Genomic DNA, 22,234 nt, shown 5'->3' with positions numbered 1-22,234 from the left:
ATTGTTTGGTCTGAAGCATCTGCCCCACCTACACTGCTGGTGCCTCCTATTCCCAGCCTGTGCACTCTCACTTGGTATCTTCAGCATGCTGTTTTTGCCTGTGCTGTCCCCACTACCCTAGTAAGTTTATTTTCTTGCCATGAAGCCTAATCCTTGCACTTTCGGTGCTCTCTGAGCTCTCTTCACAATGTATCAGTGTTCCTTAGAGATTTCCTTCAAGGGAGCTTCAGTTCACTTTTGTTTTCCTTGACCCACAGACTTATGCAAACACTCTTCTTGCACACCCACAGTGCTGGTCATACCCTCGCTCTATCAGCGACACTCCTCTCCCATTCCACTCATGATAATCTTATCTACACTGACCACTCCTTGGTTATGTTTGGGCTCTGAGCCACCTCCCCCTCATAAAAATCTGTTTCCCTGCTCCAAGAACCTTGATCCCACTAAACTTTCCACTCCAGTTTGCACTCTGGATCTCTCCTCCTTTGACCCTTATTTTACCCCTGGTGAGAGAAGAAGGGACCAAAGCTATAAACAATATGATTAGCACCTGTTAATGCATCCCTGGGAAGTGCTGAGGCTGTACAGCGATAAGGAAGAACCTACACGGAGTAGAATAGGTGCCCAGCTCTCACAGGGATCCAGTGGAATTTGAGGTCATGACTGTTATGGTGCATCTACCACTTCTGTGACACTCCCTCCCAACAGCCTGACCCTAGTCCAAGGAATCATGATAACAAGTGGCAGAATGGACAGTCACTTTCTCAGCAGCCAAACAATACAGTCAGGCACATATTGCCATACTCCAGATGTACTCCCACTGGAGTCCATGGCCCTCCTCTGGGTGAACAATGCTACTTCAGAGGACTAAGGGGCACAGGTGGGAGGCAGCAGTGGTTCAATACAGAGCACCATCTTGCAAGAATGTCAAGAATCTTCTTGAGGGCTCCTGTTGGCAAGAAACACTCTATTATGAACTGTTTTAGACACTGTGGGCTTGATGCTTATTCACTCTGATAGTGTCAAGGGGCCTTAAAGTGAGTGGAAATAAAATTGAGTCCCTCAGAGAGGTATGAAGAAGCCAGACTCCAAAGCCAAACCTGTAACTCATTCCTCCCCACTCTTTTTTTTCAAATGAACTTCTTACACATTTATATTCAGACAGCAACCCTCCTCCTCTCACTCTTTTCCAACCAATGCATTCTCCTTCCCTCCTCCAGGCTCTTCTCAAGACCCCTCAAGGCATTTCTAACAAGGACCAAGCCCCTACCTTACAGAGTCCCACAAGTGCATCCTTGATGGTCTTCTACTTCCAATGCACCCTCCTCCTGCACCGTATCTCCTACATTTACATGGTAGCAATTTGACCCTACCTGCACCTTTCTATGCCTTTAGTAATGTGTCTTCATCAGAGCTCCCTTAAGCTACATGTCTGAGAAATGGAAGGGTTTCTCTTGGGCAGAACATATCAACACACCATTTCTTTCCCTTTATGATCTTTCTTGAATTTCCTTCATGACCTTTCTTGGCATACATCCCCTTTTCCTCCCCAATATCAGCCTCAACCTTGATGTGAACCTGCCCTTCAATTTGCCTTCTCCTCTCACATTTCAAACATCACATGGTTTTGCTTGCTTTGCACCCTGGACGTATAATGCTGCCATTGTCTCTGTTCCACTGCTATTGGAATCCTACCCATGTCTGCATCTCATCCTTCCTGGATCACTTCAGTTTCCTTTGTTATACTTCTCTTGTCCATCAGAGGACAGCCTGTGCAGAATGTAACTGGATTGCTTTCACGTACCTGTACAGAGCCAGGGGAAACCAAGCTCATCACCTCTCTGTTCAAATCCTCACCCCCCAGGTTCTGGGTTCACTTCAGGATCCAATTTACTACCCTCTTTTCTTTTTAGACTCTCCATGGATTCAAGCCTACATCCCTACTGATTCTTTCACTCCACCATCTTGCATCCACATAGCTCAGGCCTCCTTTCTCTTCTCACTGTGTAGTCTCAATGGTCAAGAATATGACAGCTCATGAACCTGTCCTTCCACAGCCTCAACCACCTGAAAGCCCTCCTGATTCTCCCTCTACTTTCAAAGAATCTGTCCAAGTTACTGACCATGTTATTTATAACCTACCTCCCTTTTGCCATTGGTGGCTCTTGTGACCCTGCACAGACTATTCAAAGTTAACAGTAACCACAATACCTTAAACTGAAGATGCTGCAAGTACAAAACTGCCAAACAGTTAACAGGATTGTCACACTTCATATGGAAGACACCTCTGAAAAAGCCATTGTCAAAGGTGGCTTAAAAGGACGACAAGGTTATTTGGGTAAATGTGATATCTTCTATTAAACCAACTAAATAGTTGGAAAAATTGTTCTTTACAAGCTTTTGGGCACAGGCACCCTTCCTCAGGCATAGGGAGAGTCTGCTGGTCTTTGCCTTCTCTATAGGGTCCAAATAGAAGCAACCAACCCACTCATTTAAAAGGGAGATATGGGTGACAAGAGACTGAGTACCCAAGTGATTAGGCTGCTGACCTGGGATGTAGAAGCCCCAAATTCTGTTCCTGGCTGTGCCACTGACCTGCTGAGCAAAATTTAAGCACATTACTTACAGTCTCTTTTCACCATCTAAGTTGATGCAACTCTTCAAGGCAGGGCCTGACCCCTATGAGGCTGACCTTGGTCAGCCCCAGACCTCCTGGGGCTACTGTAGTTTAAAAACAACAATTAGCATCCTGAGGGATCAACTCCCACTCCCCTAACAGGCCACAAGGAAGGTTCGGTCACCCACACACTGCAAATGTCACCCATAAAAGACTGAACATAGATATACCCCAGGACAGTTTTTCATGGAGCAGCAATAGCAACCTATGGAAATTTCCTCTAAAAGGCCTTTCCAGGACCTGCTCCCACACTATTCTCTCTGTACCAGCAGCAACACTTCCTAGTCCAGCCATAACAGGGAGAGCCAGGACATTCCACCCCCACTTCTAACCACCCTGATAATTAGCCAAGATATTATCAGCAGCCTAATGCAGATAAATATGAGGTTAAAACCTTGATTTTTATTTTCCACTCCATCAGCAATGAAGTCTTCATCTCTACACACAGAGCTTTCCCTTCCTTTGCTTCTAACTGATAACTCTCCAGGCCAACATGATGTAGCAGAAAGTGAAACCTACTTGGGGCTTTAACTGGCACAATTGTATTCCCAAACCCACAGCTCAATTGAGGAGCATTAGCCCCCTCTAACTGTTATGGCACAGTATAGCAGCAAAGCCCTTCCTACCTCAAAGGGATTGGGAATAACTGGGGGGTAGGGGTAGGTCCTCTGACTGCAGATAATACAGTGCAGGGAGCGAGGGGATGGGAGGAACTCTATTGTAAAAATCTGGGCTTGTTATTTTTGAAAGCAATCTTGCAGAAGGCGCTTTGAAAACACTTCCTTGTATAATAAATAGGAACCTCCTTCCTGGCATCTAGAGTGCGCTGCGACTCGGGAATGCGGTCGCATTGGACAGCCGAGATCAGCAGCTGTCGGTGCTTATAGCCAGGCAGACACTGCTTATTCAGCTAAATCTTGATCTTGGAATACTCTCTATGTAGGCAGGTGCCAGGTGCATCCTCCCAGTGGCAGGTGCGGGATGGATGCCCTATTTGACTCATTGTTAGAAGTGCAAAGGATTTATCTTATAAATGAGGAGTAAGTACCCCATAAACCAGAGGATTTATGCTGCAGAGCAAACAGTTGCTCTTTAGGTTCGGGATGAAGATTATTGTCCCATCACTGCTTCCCAATTTGCACTTGCAGCCATTCCTGTCTGGTGTTTCCATTCTTCTTTGGATGGATGGATGGTTTTGGTGATTTCTAGACACCACTTTTCAACCCAAGGGTGATCATTTTTTACCACAAACCTCTATCCCATCTACCTGCCTCTATCAGCAGGGAGAGAATACCAATAGTGCTACTTAGCTAAGGCACTTGTAGGGAATACAATTAAAAAATAAAAAATTAATTTAAAAAAAGCCTTTACATCCCCTCTAGCTGGCTTGCCTCTCCCCAGCTCCCTATATCCTGCCCTCCTACAGCTTTCAAGGTGACATTCATCCCTGAATGTAAAAGACCATCAGGTTGGCAGCAAGCAGGGCTTACATGCTTTACAGCAGGTTTAGTAGCACCTCAGTCCATTTTGCATGCAACCACTCGATGGGAAATGCACTGGAAATTCTGGCTTCTGGTCCTTCCTTTGCTCAGCTGCACTCAACAGTGCAATATTGGGCAGCAAGCACCAACCAAACTTGTCTAAGACTGCTTCAACAGCCCACAACAGGTGGTTAAGATAAGGATGTCATAGCACTCCTTTACATCTTGCTTGCCTTTGAGAGGCAGCCTGGTCCAAGATTAACTTCTTAACTTTGGTTTAGGGACCTCACCTTCCAAGCCTCATGGACATCAGAAGATAATGGAGATGGACAGATGAAAAATGCAGGTGAGAGGGGAGAAACAAGGCCTCCAGATTTAATTGTCTTTTGATATCCCAGTTTTTTCTGTAGATTATAATTTGATTTAGGCTCCTTTTGGGCCACTCAGCAGCAGAATGACTCAACTTTCTGTGTCAAATTAATAGCACTAGCAATATTTTCTACTGAATCCATGGGGATTTAGGATCCCATGGTGGAAAGGCCTTCACAGAGAAGAAGTTTTTTAAATATTTCCTAAAGCTGGTTGCAGTCCCTTGATCTTCCTGCAAAGGATGTTCCGAAGAAGATCACCTCCATCTTCAGTGCTTTACCCCCAGATCTCACATACTGCAACCTGAGCTCTAGGGTCTGCACTGTCCCAGGAGGAGAGGAGCTGTCAGCGTAGTGCCTAGACTAACATCTTTGCTGTAATGGGACTTGAGGATTAGAATGGTTTTAACGGCATAAAAATTGGAACAAAGACCTTAAATCAGAATGGGGAGGTGACAGGAGAGGGACTTGAGCACAGACTTAATGTGCTCGTGGTGGCTTGAGCTATAGGAAGGGCTGATGGCCACTTTTAGTACCAGTGGGGTCCTGTGCATTATCTTCATGCTCTGCTTCAGAACAGGTGACACCTGCAGGGAATGTATGTGTCCCAGTCCTTGTTCAGGAGGAAAAGAACAGGTTTTATAGGAAAGTGGAAGTAAAACCAGCCACTTGTGGGGACTTAAGTTCCCTGATCAACTTGGAAGAGCAAGGTCTCAAACAAAACCAAACGTCAACTGTACAAAGTGCCACTGACAGCAAGTGCCTCAGATTTCAACATGAACGCAGCATTGTGGTGCTGAGATTACTACATAGTCCTAGGAAGATGCATGAGATTTGGGGAAACTTCAGTGAGAACAGTGTAAATCCTGTCAAAATATCGTTTCTGCTCTAAGAGGGGTTGTGCTGGTTTTGTTTCAACTATAAGAGAAATGTTGGGACAAATGGGTCTTTTAAAGGCTCCAGGTATTTTTCCTTGCCTCCCTCTGGGTGTATAAACTCCATTAGTAAGTATTAAAAGGACTTGTATGTTCTGACAAAAATGTGAGCCCTGGGACAGATTCTGCTGTTCATTAAACCAGCACAAACCAGACCTGAGGAAGGGCACTTTGTGCTCAAAAGCTTGTCTAACATCTCTGCCAACAGAGTTGGCCAAGTAAGAGGGATCACCAAACAAAATCTTTGCCCCTCATATTTTCAGGAACTTCACAACTACAAGAATTACCAATGCCCTACTACAACCTCTGGAAAGGTAACTTAAAATCCCCATTTTTACTCCTTCAGCCTAGAGCTGGCTGGACCTGGAGTTGGTACAAGTTGGAGCAACCTGAAAACTACTCTCAGTTCCAGCAGCCCATAATATACTTGACACACTTTAAGGCTAGAAGCCTAATAAAAGGATTATTTAGTCTGATCTCCTGCATGTCACATTATGGCAGCCAGAAAACCAGGAGGTATGAATAAGTCCTTTCATACATTTTAGAGCAGCTGGAGGGACGAGGGCATAGGAATGTGATACCAATGCACCCCTGGAGAAGTTTGCTCTAGTGATGGGACCCTCCCATAACCACTTACATGGATGGGCTTTTGTCTTAGCAGATACCCTGATGCATCTGAAAGAACAGGGCTATGGGGGAATTACAGTGAATTTATATTGGCACCACTATGACCAAACTAATCAACAATATTTAGCAGCTGCTGCTTTAGAGCAAGTAAGTTTGGGACCTTGAGGCTTGGAACAGATGTTGCGCTTGCTCCTGGACAAGTTGTGCCTGAGTTTTCCCAGAAGAGCTATATCCCAGGATTGTCACATACCCATATCACCCTTCTAATCAGGGTTTAATGAGCACCTGAACATACTGCCACTTTTCAGCCTTTGATTCAAGGATACAACCCTGGGATAACCATTCAGATGCACTTTGTGATGTCCCAGGATAAACTGTTAGGATTTTTTACCCTTTGAACCTTTTTAGGATTTATCCCTGGACTAGATACATGGATGTCCGATTGATCACACTTTGTCCCAGGATAAAATGGTACATGCCGGGACAAACGTGACGTCAGTTTGTAGCCTGAGAGGGTGTGAGGAGTGAATGAGAGGCGTTCACTCCTTAGAGTAAAAGGAACAAAATGATTAAAGATGAAACTTGGATAAATGTGCCTCCTGGCTCAGTGCCTGGTCGAGCCCCAGGCATTTGTACCCTGCTCAGGCTCTTTAAGAAATTTGCAGTTTATACTGGACATGCAGACAAACTCTCCCTTACAGCAGTGCTAACAGGTAGTAAACATATATGTATTTATATAAAGCCAGCGGGCAATCACCTTCTGTCTTTCCAGCAGTGCCGGCTGCTGTCAGCCTGCAGAAATACAGGTAGGAGCCAATAGCAAGTCTCCCTTACTTGGCATCTTGCATGGTCAGCAACACAAGAAAGTCAAGTGTTTCATGGGGTGATGGAAAGCTGTTCTCTACTCTGTCCACTCCACCCTGTCACCCCAATGTCCTGGCAGCTGCCACATATAGATAAGCGTATGCTGACACACATGTGCACACACGTCTATTCCCCTAGTGATTCACAGTGTGCCTAGGTATGTTACGGTCTCCCACAAGAGTTGCCTGCACATCAGTGGAAGAACTCAGACGTGCGTCTGTGAGGTAGGATTTCTTTCCAAAAATGCTTCACGTGACAAGTTTTGGAACTGGATCTTTCAACAGTTCTCAAGAAATCATTGGCAGCTTTCTAAGGCTCTGTCTTTGGAGAGTGAAAAATGTCTTCAAGGAAGTTCTAAGTGGTAAGAAAGTGCAAGGTCAAATCCTCGCCTGATGCAAATCAGCATCGCTATAATGACATCTGCCATAGTGTTTACACCAGCTCAGGGTCTGGAGCAAAAAAATGCACTAAGGTATGAGGAGAGAGAAAGAAAAAAAAATGTGCGGTTTCTTAAAAGGTGAAAGTGAATGTGTTTTAAAATGATAACATAACAACCCTCCTTCCCCAGGTAGGAGATTCCTACAAAAGGATGAAAAGAGCAACAAAGCCTGCAGAAGTTGTGCATTTAACAGACATTAGCTAGTTGAGGTAAACTCTAAGCACTCTCTGTCCTGGGATTTAAAACATATTAAATGGTTACACTTTAAAAATAAAATACACATCTCCTGGTGTAGATGTGCTCTGCTAGGCAAGGGTGCAGGTGAACCACCTCTTCACTGACAGCGGGAGGAACCAACCCAGCAGAGAAATGCTCTCAATGCTTAACCCTATCATTCACGACCAAGGTTACCTGTGCAGAGACTTTTCAAAGCCAATCAGTACTATTATAAAGGCAGTGTTTTCTTTCCACGCCGCAGGGGGATTAATCATTTCCTTGCACAATAGCACGTGTGCTAAACAATATAGACCGGATCCTCAGCTGGTGGTGAGAAGCAAGTCCTATGCATGCATGCCTCCCGCTGTCAATACCAACCTCTTCAACAAGCACACACAGTAGCCTATGCTGTTGGTAGATGTGCCAGAAGCAGACAAGCCTCCGTATCTAAATGCTTTGACATGCCATGCAAGTTGCTTAGCTGTGGTGTGACTTAACACTGTGCGACAAGAGGACCAGAGAGCATGAAACGCTGCACTTAACAAACACACTTGGTTCTCCGAGCTGAACCTAGGAGCAGTGCTGCCATTTCTCCCAAGCAGCAAAGAGCAAAAGGCAACATGCAGCCTCTGGGAGGGAAGTTTAGCTCCTTACCTTGATATTGCACAGGATGTTCCGGTAACAGGTGCTAGAGCCTTGGGGGCTGCTGCTGATGCCTTGAGCTTTGTTGTTTTCAGGCTGAGCTCCCATGGCTTGATCAGCAACCCTGTTGGAGGCTAATGCATACACTTAGTTAGTTCCTTTCTCCTGCCCCCAACTTCCCAGCGAACGTGAAGTGTGCTGCAATGCTGAAGCACTGAGCTGTCTGGGTGCTTCCAAGAAAGCTAGTGATATAAACCTCTCTCCCCGCTTTCCTTCCTCCAGCTTGGAGTCTAGTAAATCAGTACTGAAAGCTGTCCAAGCCCATGAGACTTAGTGAGTGAGGGAGCGTAAGCTTGTGAAGTTTTTATAAGTCTGTTGTCTGGAGTGATGATGAAACTTCATTTCTCCTCCCTCTTTTCTTTTGTGTCGAGAGGGAACTTTAAAGACACAGAGAGCGTCAGTGAAGCCCACGCTGCCCCTTGGAGCAGGTATACCTCATGGTCTGTCCTCTCTGATGCTGCAGCCGCAGGTCCCCTCCCCAGCAGACCGCAAGGGTTATAAAGGGTATAGGGGACGATAAAGGAGATAATGTCTGTCTTTATATGTATATAAGTAAATATAGCCCTCTTGGCTAAAACGTATCCACCCTGAGAAGGATATTTGCAGCCCCAAATGATCCTCTTCTCTCTCTCAAACAATCCCCTTCTCCATGCAGGAGATTCCTATGAAAGGCTAAAAAGAGCAATAGACCCTGCAGAAGTACATTAGGGGCTTTACTATTCCCAGTGTAGTCAGTACGGAAGACACTGATATGATACGGTGACAGCCAACACGACAGAGCCACACAGAGAAGGAGCCAAGTTCAGGCTTTCCCTAGGGAAAAGGGGAAAAGTACAGATGTGTGTATGGCAGACTGCATTTACATTAACCTGCATTTGGGATTTCCAGCACAAGGAGGGATCTTTTGGACACAGCTCACGAAAGAGAGGAAGAATTCCCTGCCCTGGGGCGCTGGGAGGTATGCAGCCTGCAGAGCTCCAGCATACCCTACTTCTCTTCCCTTGGAAAAAAACTGCCTTTGGGAAGTTCCCGGGATCTGGCTTTTTCCAAGAGCTCGCTGGGCTTATGTTTGCATGGAGAATCGATTTGTATGAACAGCTTTGCTCAGGGAGAGAGAAGCGACAGGCAGGAGGAGGAGAGCAGGCTTGCGTCTCCTGAAGGGGAGGAGCTCATGCCAGGTCTCAAGCTGAATACTGCCTCGGCTGTGTCAGCCCCTAGCAGAGGATGCCTAGGGCATCTCGCTGTGTGCGGACATGCAGGGGCAGAGGAACCCCTGGGAAACAGATTGCTGATGGATGTTTTCCTAGGATACCTTTGCACTGAACACACCACTTGTCCATTCAGGAAACCACTGCTTCCCAAGGGCTGTGCTGCTCAGGGGCTGGTCTTAGGGACACTTACAGGCTGCTTTGTCCCCCTAACACAGAGTGCCCACCCTGTGCCCACTCCTCTGGATCCCTCTGCCTATGCTGCAGCCACCCAAAAATCAGTGAGGCTGAGGGGGCAGCCTCCCTGCACATCAAAGTTCAGATATACGCTGCCTCCCCTGGACAGGCTTGCTGACAAAATAAGCCCCGCACCCTCAGACACACGAGATGGGCCCTTTGGCAAAGAAGACTGCCCAGGAATGGCCTCAAGCATCTTAGAGTGGATTTGAGGCTGCTTGCAAGAGGCTGAGCCATCTTCTCTGCCTAGCTGCTGGTCTCCAGTGCATCCAAGGGGTAGGGCTCATTTTGTTGGCAGCAGGGCTGAGGTCAGGAGCGGGTACATGTTGACATGCCCAATGCATAGCCTGACACAGGGTAGTCGGTGCTGGTAGCAGAGCTGAGCAAATAGGTCCTGTGAAACAATTCGAGTGGCTAGTTAGGGCTCCATTTCACACAGTGAGCCTCCAAACTGTTACAAGAGGTCAGAGGGGACGAGACAGTTTAGCAGGGGTCAGAAGGAAATGTGACATGTATCCACCTAACCAGAATGCCCCAAATTTCTAACAGCAAATGCCAAGGCACTAAGAAGCACAGCTTTGAAAAAGCCATAAATCCTACCAAGCCTGGCCTTAAGGGACCTAACTAATTAATGGGATGATAGCAATTCATCAGTTCTGTGGAGCGGGGACAGGGAGGGAGTCTGATGCTTTCCTTTGAAGCATGTGGTGCTGGCTCGCACTCACAGACACGGAGTACTGGCTTAGACTGCAAGTCCCACGTCCTCTGCTTGGAAACTGCCCATAAGCAGATGCTGAGTGTTCCACATTTATCCATTTCTACAGAACAATGGTCAATGTAAATGGCATTGGTATCAATGAGCTGCAATTGGTCAGATGGATCATATGGCATGGTTTCCATTTCCTGTTGGGAAGAGCATGCTAGCACACCTAGCACGAATGCTGACATTTTCTTCTCATAAGGATTGGTCAACAAACCCTGGATGTCTGAAGTTTGCAGAAAGCACAAGGCAGAGCGGCTGAGCGCAGTCAATGCCGCTTCATTTCAAAATGCAATGTCAAGCCATACAGCATCTTTTTGTAGCGTTTGGCCAATGCCAGTGGCAGAACTGCAAACTGAGCTACTGTGAGTGCCCAGATATGGGGCGAAAGGTCTCTAACCTGGAGATGCTTTGCATGGTGCGGAGCAATGAGACACGACTCTGGGTAGGACACACAGACATTTGGAGCCATTTTAAATGGGCAGCAGCTCTTACATTCTAATTGTTAGATGTGGGCCAGCTGAGAGCATTGTGTACATAGCAAAACCGCTGCAATGGACTTTAGCAATGGAGGAAGCCCTTTTGCTACATTCCCAGCTTGTTCACGTGCAGCAATGAGACCACAATACCTACTGCCTGTATGAAACATTCCTCTCTTGAAACAGCTCCAAATGTACATGTGTCTGTACTCTCTTTAGAGAATGACTTGCTGGACCTCAATTTGAGACTGAGCAGTTACAGCTGGAAAGGGGGCCTAAAAGCCTGTCCCCAAGGCTTGCGAGTGATTTGGCAGGAGGGCTTTAAAAAATAAAATATAATAAAAGATAAAATAACATAAATAAAAACAAAACCAAACCCACTTGCATGTCTCTGGACGTCTATCCCTTTTTCCTTGCCACTTGAAGGTGCTAATTGAAGCAAGCAGGTTGGCAGACCTGGGGGCCTGCCACCGTCTTCCCTTAAATGCTACAGCTCATTCGTCATCCCTTTCCCATAAAGTGCCAAGCTGTGGCTTCCCTCAATTCTTAGGAAGGCTGCAGATGAACTCATGGCTACATGAGTTCATTTGGAGAAGAGCTACCTGTATGATCAGAGTCTTAAAAGGCGAGCCATATGAGGAAAGGCTGTGGTATCTGGGACTCTTCAGCCTGAGAAAAAAAAGCTGAGAGAGGATCTGGTGGCAGCTTATCGCTACACTAGGGGAGTAATCAAGGGCTTGGTGAGCAACTGCTCACCAGGGCACCTGAGGGGAAAACCAGGAGTAATGGCCACAAACTCCTGGAAGATTGATTTAGGCTCAACATTAGAAAAAACTTCTTCACAGTCAGGCTGTTTAGACTGGGGAATGAACTCCCTCCAGAGGTGGTGCAATCACCTACTCTGGAAATCTTCAGGAGGAGACTGGACGGGCACCTTGCTGGGGTCACCTGACCCCCAGTTATCTTCCCTGCTTGGTGCAGGGGGCTGGACCCGATGATTTCCGAGGTCCCTTCTGGCTTTACTGCCTATGAATCTATGGAGGGGCAGCAACACCCAGGATGGGGAAGAGGGCACCAGGACCAGCATGTGCTCTCTGCAGGACATCTTCCTATCTGAAAGCAGCTTCTTTCTCTCTTGAACCCCTCCTAGTACCATATCTGGCCACGAGAGGGCACATTTCAATAGCAGCAAAAATTACATGCACATGGTGCTATTGTGCAGCAGAGAACACAGGACCCCGGTGTTCTCAGCCTGGCCCGGACACTAACCCCTTGGCTGGCCATAGCCAAATCATTTACCCTTCCTGCCATCATTTTTCCAGCCATAAACAAGAGGTCATAGCGATTTACCAGGCTGAGTCGGACCAAACAAGTAATATTTGCAGCATTCTGCCCCAGGGTGAGTGACCATGTGGGTCTAGGGCAGCGGAGACTTCAGCACAATACATGCGAGATGCCACAGTTACATCTGGGAGGGCAATTCCTTAAACATCGGCCCCTTAGGACAGACCTTGTGTGCGCTGCACTGAGTGGAATAGGTGGCAAGATAAAGTTTCTGTCTCCTGCCACTCCTCCAAATATACTCCAGGTGGGTCTGGCCTGGAGGGAACGTGTCCTCTATTCTATAACAAGATAAGGCAACTCCATGAATTAGCTAACCTGCTCTTTAAAGCTGCATCACTGCAACAGGTATGAGGCAGAGCTTTTTTATAACTGCAGTGTACACACAGCAGCTGTTTCAGCCAATAGCTTCGTGCCTTGCTCACAACTTCACTTGCATTCTCATGGGCTGAGCTGGTGAAAACATACTCCTAAGAGTACACACACAGCACCTGACAAAACATTTATTGCATAACAGGTGGGCAGGACGCAGGGCAGAAATACCTCTTTGCGAAGACAGCCTAAAGCCATTCACTGCTGCCAAATTCCCCACCACTGGACCGGGGTTCCCTTGACTCGCCTGCACTTCTATGAGCATATATAGGATAATATGGTGTAATGCTAGACCTCAGGGTCTCCCCCACCTTCATTTGGCCTTGTGCTAGGCAGCCCCGAAGTGGTTAAGTGTCAACAAGAGGAAGTGGAAAAAAGTTCATTGTGTCACAAAGGCTTGTCCCTATTTTAAATGCATCATCGCTTAGCAAACACTCCCATTGCATCGTGGAACTCTATGTCCTTAGAAAGACGCTGAGGGTTTGTGCTCAGGGACGGGGTGGTGCAGAGAAGATGTGTAGCCAGAATCCACCCAGTCTTTCCTCAAAAGAAGGCCAGGATGAGAGGGCCACAAATAAGAGCCCACCTACCCATTCAGGGGGCTGGAAACAGAAAGGGCTGGACAAGCAGCTTTGCCTTTCAGAGTATTAGCACGGTTTGCTCTGTGGACACTCAGAACCATGGTCCTTCCCTGACCTGCCCTCACGCCCAGGCTTACACAAACCTTTTCCATGACACAGGGACTGTGCAGGCATGCCCTATGCAGCCACCTCACTGCCTACATGGTCTTTACGAGGGGACCAAGCGGTGGGAACGGCCTTGTTCCAACCTCCTACAACTTGGTGCCTTGTGTCCAAAAAAGCTTTAACCACGTGACATGGGCTTGGCTGCCTTGTTACATATTCCAGCACTCAATGAAGCAAAATGTGAACCCACAGGACAAGTCTTCTCAGGAGATGGCCATGCAGCTACCATCCAGAAAGCATCTATACTGAGGAGGACCACCGTCTGTAAAGCCACTGATGCCAACAGAGCAACTGGGAGTGTAAGGGTGTCAGAATATGCCCCAATAGAGCACTGCAATACACCTGCCTCTCCTTCATGAAAGGCAGCCCAAAAAGTGTGATCTTCTCTGCATCTTGTACTCTCCAGTCATGGAGGGAGATAGCCAATGACTCTCCAGAATAACATTGCAGTTACTTAAGCCACCAAAACAAATGCCAGGCCATATGCCAACAGAGCTGCTCTTGTTTTTGCCATGTATGTCTATTCATATACTTGCAACTGGGTGAGAGGAGATGGCATCAACACCTGACACTGGAGGTACTGGTCATCTGACTAAAGAGAAGGTACTCAAGAACACAGGTGTCTGACTGTCACACAAAGCCTGGATGAATACACAGACCAGCATGTACCAGCAGCAACCAGATTCCTGGCCAGACTCAGGTTGCCAGCACACCATACTATCCTCCAGTTTTTCAGCACATCTAGGTGATGGGTTCTCCTTCCCTTGTCTTCTGCCTTCCCCTTAGATTCACCAATGCACTTTAGACATTTGATTAAGGATTAATCCAAAGTGGTGAAAGCAAATATTTACTGGAAGTAGGATTGTAGGCAGTCACACTTTGCAGAACAAGAGATGCATAGTCTTGCTTTTCTGGGATACACTAGGTGCATCTACACATGAAATACTGCTGGATGGGTATACTCCACAGTAATTTACTGCAGAGTAAACTGACCCAGGGCAGGCAGATAAACATTCAGGCATTTGGGAGCAGATTTGTAGGTAGCCAATTAACTGTGGAGCTGAGCAAATTACTGTATGTGTAGAGGGGGATGCTTACTACATAGTAAAGGGGCTCATGTAGATGTGCCCTGTGGATGATTTCAGAAGTGTACTGTGATACAAGAGTGCTGACACCCTAATTACTTACTCTTAGATTGTGTGAAGATGCAGGGTGGGAGCTATGAAATTATGCAAGAACAGTAGTTGGTACTGTGAAGTCCGAGATAAAGCTTTGTGATAACTGTGATGAAGAGACAGTGGAAAATTATACCACAGTACTACAAAGAATGGCACTAGGTTTTGTAAAGCAACCAAAAAAAGTTCCTAGTTCTGACCAACTGATCAAGTCTTGAAAAGGAAAAGGCAGCACTGGAATTCTCAGAAAACCAGCAACATCTCTCCTCCAGTGTTTTTTCCTTCCTGCAGTTCTCCCTGATTTATAAGCACCAGCCCCATACAAATGACTCGTGCAAAGACTGCCTGCTGTACAACTCAAAGTGCTGTACAAAGTGCCTACATACTGTTCAGTAACGTACTCATTAATATGACACATCCTCCTTGTCTGTTTCTGAATGAGCAAGTCCGGAGCACTCCAATGAATGTTTTTCTTTGGCTCGCTGCTGCCTGACTCTTAGTGCCTTATCTAGCTGGAGTAAATAATTTAGTAAAACCTGGAAAAACTCAAATTCAAATGAGGAAATAATTGCTCTAGCTCCAATTATAAAGGTGCATAGAATTTGGAGACTCTTATGGTACAGTATGTATCCCAGCCATTTGAGAATGACTAAATAGGTGCCTGAATCATTTTTTGCAGTACTGTGGTATAATTTTGGAGCAAATCAATAATCACGATGGAGTAGTTGATAACTATATCCCTTTGATCAAGGGCTATTTTGCATTAAGGAAGATGATACCCAAGGAGTCTCTTTACCAATCAGCTCCACATGGAGCTGAAGTGCTTTTCTGGCAGGGTCCAAGTCCCTTAATCAGAAGGGTTTCTCCATGACTTCACTTGTGCAGGCACAAACAAAAATCTCTGCATAGAGATTTGCATTCAGGCTGACTTTGGCCCAATATGTATGAGATGGGGCATTTTACTAGCCAAAGGTAGGGCAGGCAGCATCTCCTGTGATGATATCTTTCAATGTTTGCAAGCAAAATGGCTTTGATCATAATGTGTTCCTAAATCTTAGGCACGCACTTTGCTACAGTACCCCATCTGCATTGTGCAAGAGAAGATCTGACTTTCCTTTGCAGTGCAGCTTTCAGAGGATTACAAATGGGCTTTGTTTCAATGGCTATTGCTCTACCAAGTTAAGGCCATTAGAAGTGTCAAGTCAGACCTAACAAACAGAGGTGTAACTAGCCATGTTACTCTGGAGTCAAGTAGAAAGCAGAGTAGCACCTTATAGACTAACCCAAGCAGATCAGATATAGATATGATCACAAGCTTTTGTGAGCTGAAGCTTTTTTCCCCCTCAGATGCTGTGAAAGGACGTGGAGAAAATCGAGTATGAGAGAAAGATCGTAATACAAAAGAAGGGGAGGCCAGAGATTATTAGATTTGGCTCTGATGTGCAATAAAAATGTCAGCAAAATCTCTCCAAACTCTTTGGCTTTATCTTCTTTCTGCCATCCCACCCACCCAACATGTCCCCTCTAGCCAATGGCAGGTTTGGGAAAGGTAAATGCCCTTAGGCTGGTTGGGGAAGTTTTGGGAGGGAATATGTTTTCCTGGTTCCATGAAAGGCTCCCAGTATTACCCCAGTACAGGCTCTTCAAAGTCCTGGACTGGGACTTGGAAACACAGCTGGTTGGGAAATTTTCAATAAAAGGTTTTTTCCCCCCTCCACCATTGGAAGCTGCTGAGGTGTCAAGACTGAAAGCTTTTAAATAAACGCATTCGTTCTGATGTACCTTTCACAGGGATTTCTTCCCAAGTCCAGGATGGACTTTCTAGAAGGAGAGAAAGCCCCATCCTACAATAACCTTGCAGGTACAGCAGTCATTTGGGAGATGGGAGATCCAGGTTCCAGTTCCTGCTCTGTCCAGTTCAAAGTATAGACTGAAGGTATCTCTTCTCCTATCCTAAGGTTCACAATGAAATCCACAGTTCCCGTTGAGAAGACATAGACTATTTAAAGTGGGGTATGAACCACTGTGTACCAACCAACCTCGCTTGCAGTTAGAAGTGACATTCCCCTGTGGATGACACCACAAATGTCCACTCAAGGGTTTATGGCATCTAGCCTTTTTTGGAGACTTGGTACTGGATTAACTGAACCACTGGTCTGATCTGCCTTGTGAGCCCCTATGTTTCTACACCATAGGCTGGCCTAAGGTCATTGGGAAGGTTAAGAGACATGATTTTTGAGATAATTACACCCCAAACTTAGCTAACTCCTTATATACAAGCAGTGTGTGGGAAGAAAATGAATTAAGTCAACCCATAGCTACTGGCTGCAGAAATGCAGTCCAGCTGCTTCTACCTTTCAGCTCTAGTCAATATTAGTTCATATCACTGTTTGCAAGGCTATTGTTGCAAGGACAAAGGCTAGACACTCAAGATCAATTATAAAATGAAGCCTGGGATTCTCCTTCCCAAGGGAGGTAGAAGGACTGGGCTGGGTTGGGCTGGCACACTCCTCTACAAACCTCTTCCAGGTCATAAACAACACTGTAGATTTAATATTATTTGGGAACAAAGACATTGTCATAAAAACCAAATAAGGGACATTTATTATTATTATTATTATTGGACAAATAAGAACAACCACCACCACCAAAATTAAGACCAGGTTGAGTATTACAGTTTGGCAGGAAGCTGGCAGTGATAAAATAGGTCTAATTTTGATGGACTATTGGTTTCGTTCAATGTACAAATGCTCTGTTCTTGGGTAGGCAGGATGAGATTTCTCTAAACATATGCAAGGTCAGTCGGGCTCAGAGCACATGCTTAAATAAGATTTCAGTAGATGGGCTTATGTGTGAAGTGGCACTTTTGGAAGCAAGAGCCGGCAGCAGTGTCCACTCTTGATTGACGATAATATAAATAGGGTTGATACCTGTGCAAGGAATACACTGGAAGGAAGCTCCCTTTCACACACCCCTTGACTCACTTGTGCAAGAGCCACACACAATCATTCCTGGAACAATTACTTTGCAATGACTAATTGGTAGCCATTAGCTAAACCATCGAAGCACCTTTGTGTAATTAATGACTGACCTATTTCCAACATGCGCCTTGAGTGACTCACTGTTAGCGACACCTGCCCCACAGACCACAAGCATCTGAACAACCTGTGTTGCCTGGGTTCCCCCCGTTGCAGCCCAGGCCAGCAGGAGTTTGGTTCTCAAGGGGCATCAGGGCCAAATCATCTCTTCTGGCTCAGAAGCCAGGCTTTTAGCCACTGCCTCCTTTCCTGCTGCTCTTTTAACTCCCTGTGGGTTTCCCTGGTCGCATATTGCTCTGCAGCTGGCCCCCAGCCCAGCTGCTTACTTAACTGCAGCCCTACGATGCTGACTTCATATCTCTCATGTAACAGGGTTTAGGGATCCCTGCTACATGATGCCTTTTCATGGAAGGCAGGGATGGGTGGCAGTGTGAAACCAAGAGAGAACAGCTGGGAGCATTTTTAGTAACACCTGCTCAGATGATCCTAAAAGTGCTAGTCTTACTTCTCAAGCTGGGGGGAAGTAGAGTTTACAGCACTTTTGTTATCTCCAAATTTTGGGGTCTCAGGTTTCCATTGAATTCTCCCAGCTGCTGGTGGCCTGAAGGGGTGATTCCAGGACCAGGGGCAGAGGAGCACGCTCCATGCTGGGGCCTATGAAGGAGCAGCAGATCCAGGGACTCCGCTAGACAGGAAAAATTTCTGTCTGGGCAAGATCTATCAGCTTTACAACCCCACTTGGAAAAAGAGACTTCAGAAGGCTCTAAAAGCAGGCTTATGTTTCCCCCTTTGCATGGCTGGGCTTGCCCTTCTCCAGATGGGAGCAGCAGAACCAGACACACTGGGACTGACTCATCCTTCCATTACTCCAAATTCACATTGGCATATACCGTGTCCACGCAGGTGCAACAGTACTGAAGTATACATGGAGGGACGCAGCTACGTTCAGTGGAGCCCTATAACAACCTGCATAGGGATTGCAAGTCCTCTCGGAAGCAGCTTGTGCTACAGGAGGCTGGGAAGGAGTCCTGATGAAATCCCCCTGCCTTCACTCCACCAGCAGCTTTAATAGCAACCAGAATGCTTCTCTTTTCTTGCAATTTTGCCAAAAAATGTTGGGGTTGGGGGTGGGGGGGAGGGTTTGCCTTCCAGGGGTGAGGCTCAGACTGGCGGCTCTGTTCCATCTGGTTTTAATCTGGCACTGGACAGTAAGTGAATTCCACGCTTCATTCTTGCTCCCCTCCCTCTACCCACCCCAATCTTTTCAACAATCATTTGCCTGCTGGTTCCTAAAAAGTAGCACAGCCTGCACACACCCATGTATGTGCTGCACACGCGGGCATGAGCAGGCCAAAAGCCAGAGGAAAGAACTGACCTGCTTGTCGCCGAAACAAGAAGAGATAAGCTTCTGTTTATCCTTGAGGTCGGAGGGAAGTCTGTCCGTGAGAGCAGCAAGTGGTATAACTGGGCTCTCTCCATGCTCATTTGGGCATGAAGCCACGTCATTCCCAGCCACATTTCTCGATTGCAGCCCTTGTTTTATGCAGTCTTGTTTTATCAGAACAGGCTAACCTGCGCATGAGCCACTGAGGGACTGCTAGGTGCGAGAGTCAGTCACTTAGGCACCCTATGCAGCAGTGCCTGCAGGGGGGAGCAAGGACTTGGTAACTATTATGCCCCTGCGGAAACCCCGGGTGGGGGGGCAGATGAATGATACACCCATCTCAGAATAGTTCTGTTGGTACAAGTTGTGAGCTATAGGTAGGGACCTACCTGAAATTGTTTCTTGGATTTTGCAGAAGCTGTAAAATCCAGGGGATGCCTGTGAAATCTAATAAGTTTTTATTAGAGTCTTCCCCTCCCAGGTGGGCCTCACAGTCTGCCCAGGAGGGGAAGGTGCCGACTGGCAGGGGGGCACGAAGGAGGCAACAGACATGATAGAGGCTGCCCCTCCTTCCACCGCTCACAGGGCCCTCTCTGCCAACCAGTGCCAAGGGGCATGGCTGCCACGAAATGCCCATGAAATAGGCTCTTCATGCACAAAAATGGCTTTGTCTTGCTGCGAGTTCAGTAGGTCTCTATTAGTCATAGCAGAAATCCTTCAGCCTTAAAGCTACGAAGCATGGCTTATTTTCTTAAGTAAAAGTCTATACTTTCATTAGTATACATTCCCCCAGAACTGAAAAAAATTAAAAAATAAAATAAAATCAGTGGACTGATCAAAGTAGCCCTGGTGCTACTGTTTGTATTACCTTTCAGAAAATACCAACAGAGAACGGCGCCCCACAATGGCACCTGCTGTACAAACACACAATTGCACAGAAACACAGTCCCTGCTCTGAAGAATGTAAAAGCAAAGGGAAGGGGTTTCCCCATTTTATAGCTCTTGCACGGAGGCACAGAGGTCTAAATCTGCAAAAGACTTCAGGGTTGAGATTTATTTGTCTAAATTCCACATTTAGGCATTATTTTGATTTATACTCTTCCGTTCCCCAAAAAGGGCCCAGGGCAGCTTACAATAAAAGCAGGAGAAATTATAAACACCAGAGAAAATATTCAAATAAAATAGTAAGACACAACACCTCAGACAATTTCCTAGAATTTAACCCTACCTTATAAGAGCCTGCCTATATATAAATGTAATTGAGAGCTCCCACAAGATGTCCAGGCAGTGGCTCTGATGGGCTTCAAGGGGAAGGGCGTTCCAGAGCCGAGGAGCAATTACTAAGAACATCTTCCCACCTAGTTTTGCCAAATGAATGTGGCACATAGATGCACCTTGCAGGAGGTTGCTGTAACAGGAGTCATGGTACCCCGTTACCTGCAACAGAAAAGGCCTGCAATCAGATTCAGGCAGTGGAGCAAAAGGTAACTGCCATGGAAGTTAGAGTAAGATCCATGAGGCATGGGCATGGCTGTGGGGGAGGCTGAAGACCATGATTAGTACTCCTAAATCACTACTAAGGCTAGGAGGCCATGATTTTGGCCAGTAGGGCCACTATCAGTGCAGTGAGGTGCGGGTGCCAGTGAGACACAGAATTTGGGTTCACAAACTTAGGGCTCGTTGGCATGAGAAAGAACTAGGTGTCCAGCTAAGCCAGTTGAGCTAGGCCGAGTGCAGATCTATTTGTCTCACTTAAGGAACAGGGGGGAGGGCGAGGAGGGGGAAACCTCCCAAAGCAACGTACAGGTCAAGATTTGGCAGGTCTGAGGACCTAGAGTTGTGCAGGGTTAGTTCAGCCACTAGGGCTTTATAGGTCAATACCAGCACCTCAAATTGTGCCCAGAAAACTCTTCAAAGGCTTTAGAGAAAGGAAACAGGAGAGAGTGAAATGAGCAGAGAGGAGTCAATTAGGACTAGGAAAAGAACGGAGTAGGGCGAGGCATGGGCAACGGTGAAGTGGCCTGAAGGCCCAAAGAAGAAGGAGCAGGGGTGGATTACAGCCACTCAAATAGAGCCTCGGAGGAAAAAATAAAGAGAGCAAAACATGGCAGTATTAGGAGCTGTCTCTTGGGCAGCACCCTTCTAGCTCTAGTCTTACTGCTGCTCACAACACTTGCCCGTGAGTTGGCTGGGGCTGGGCTTGCACCTCTGCTTATCTATTGCTCATGCACATCTGTACACAAGTCTTTGCAGAGATTAAACATGAGCCCTGCTGGCCTGCATACTCAGACAGAGAATTTTAAGTTTGCAGGAAGTATGAACAAAGGCCTGGCAGAGACAGCCTGGTTTGGACTCCGGTTCCTTGCTCTCCTAGCAAGCAAGATTATATTCCTATATAAAGCAGTTTGTGAGATACAGGATGGGTGTTGTGTGACCACAGGGGTCAAAATTTGCTGCCAGAGCACAGGCACAAAGGAAAGTGGGTGAGCCAGACAAGGGTCACCCTACTGCCTCTGCAACCAGGACTGGGCAGGTCCATAACTCCATATACAGAATGACACACCCCTGGGGCATGCATGTGGGAATGGATGCACACACACAGCCATGGACAGATCTAAGATTTTGAAAAGGGGGGTGCAGCTGGTGTGGCACATACATAGCACATCATTCTCCAGTTAAACAGAAATTAGAAGTTAGAAATTAGAAGCTTTACTAATATGCTAGGGGATCTAATGCTATACTATTCAGTTTATGATCAAAACAAAACCAAATATATATTTATTAGAATGTGCACTAATTCGCTAGATTAAGTTAACAAAAAAACCACAACAAACTAGACAAAGATAGTCAAAAGGCAAATGTTTCATTGATCCTGCAGTCATTCCAGCTAAATGTATATATATTATTCAGATTCATAAAACAAAATCTAGCCTTTTTGAGCTTCTTGATAGTGCCACCAATACTTCAGTCACTTCGACACCTGAGTTAATTACCAGATTCTTGAGTTCAGGTTTTTAGCTAGAGCTAAAAACAGTCAACAGGACTGTGAAATAGAAGAAAGACATTACTAGGAATGGCTATAGCAGACAGAAAAATTGCAGAAGGACAGTTTCAATAGTTGAGCATTAAGACTATTAGAAAGGAGAGAGGGTTGTTAACACCTGCATAATGAAGAGAGATCAGCA

The 22,234-nt window shown here is 46.3% G+C and overlaps 1 protein-coding gene across 7 annotated transcripts in view; it reads right to left on the bottom strand.

The window, feature by feature from the left end:
• The window catches only part of SLCO2A1 (solute carrier organic anion transporter family member 2A1), a 100,761-nt gene that overhangs the window by 59,167 nt on the left and 19,360 nt on the right, over positions 1–22,234 (bottom strand). For 6 of the 7 annotated variants that reach the window (XM_006021017.3, XM_006021024.3, XM_006021020.3 and 3 more), the window contains one exon: positions 8,262–8,383. In XM_006021017.3, the coding sequence (XP_006021079.1) occupies positions 8,262–8,383 (122 nt within the window). Of the gene's footprint in view, positions 1–8,261; positions 8,384–8,505; positions 8,525–22,234 lie in introns of those variants that run through there. The other variant, XM_025200807.1, reaches the window with a different exon arrangement.

This window comes from Alligator sinensis, unplaced genomic scaffold (genome assembly GCF_000455745.1).
Source record: "Alligator sinensis unplaced genomic scaffold, ASM45574v1 scaffold1086_3, whole genome shotgun sequence".
In the NCBI taxonomy this organism is placed as follows: Eukaryota; Metazoa; Chordata; order Crocodylia; family Alligatoridae; genus Alligator; species Alligator sinensis.
This window is presented reverse-complemented; position numbering and strand designations above follow the sequence as displayed.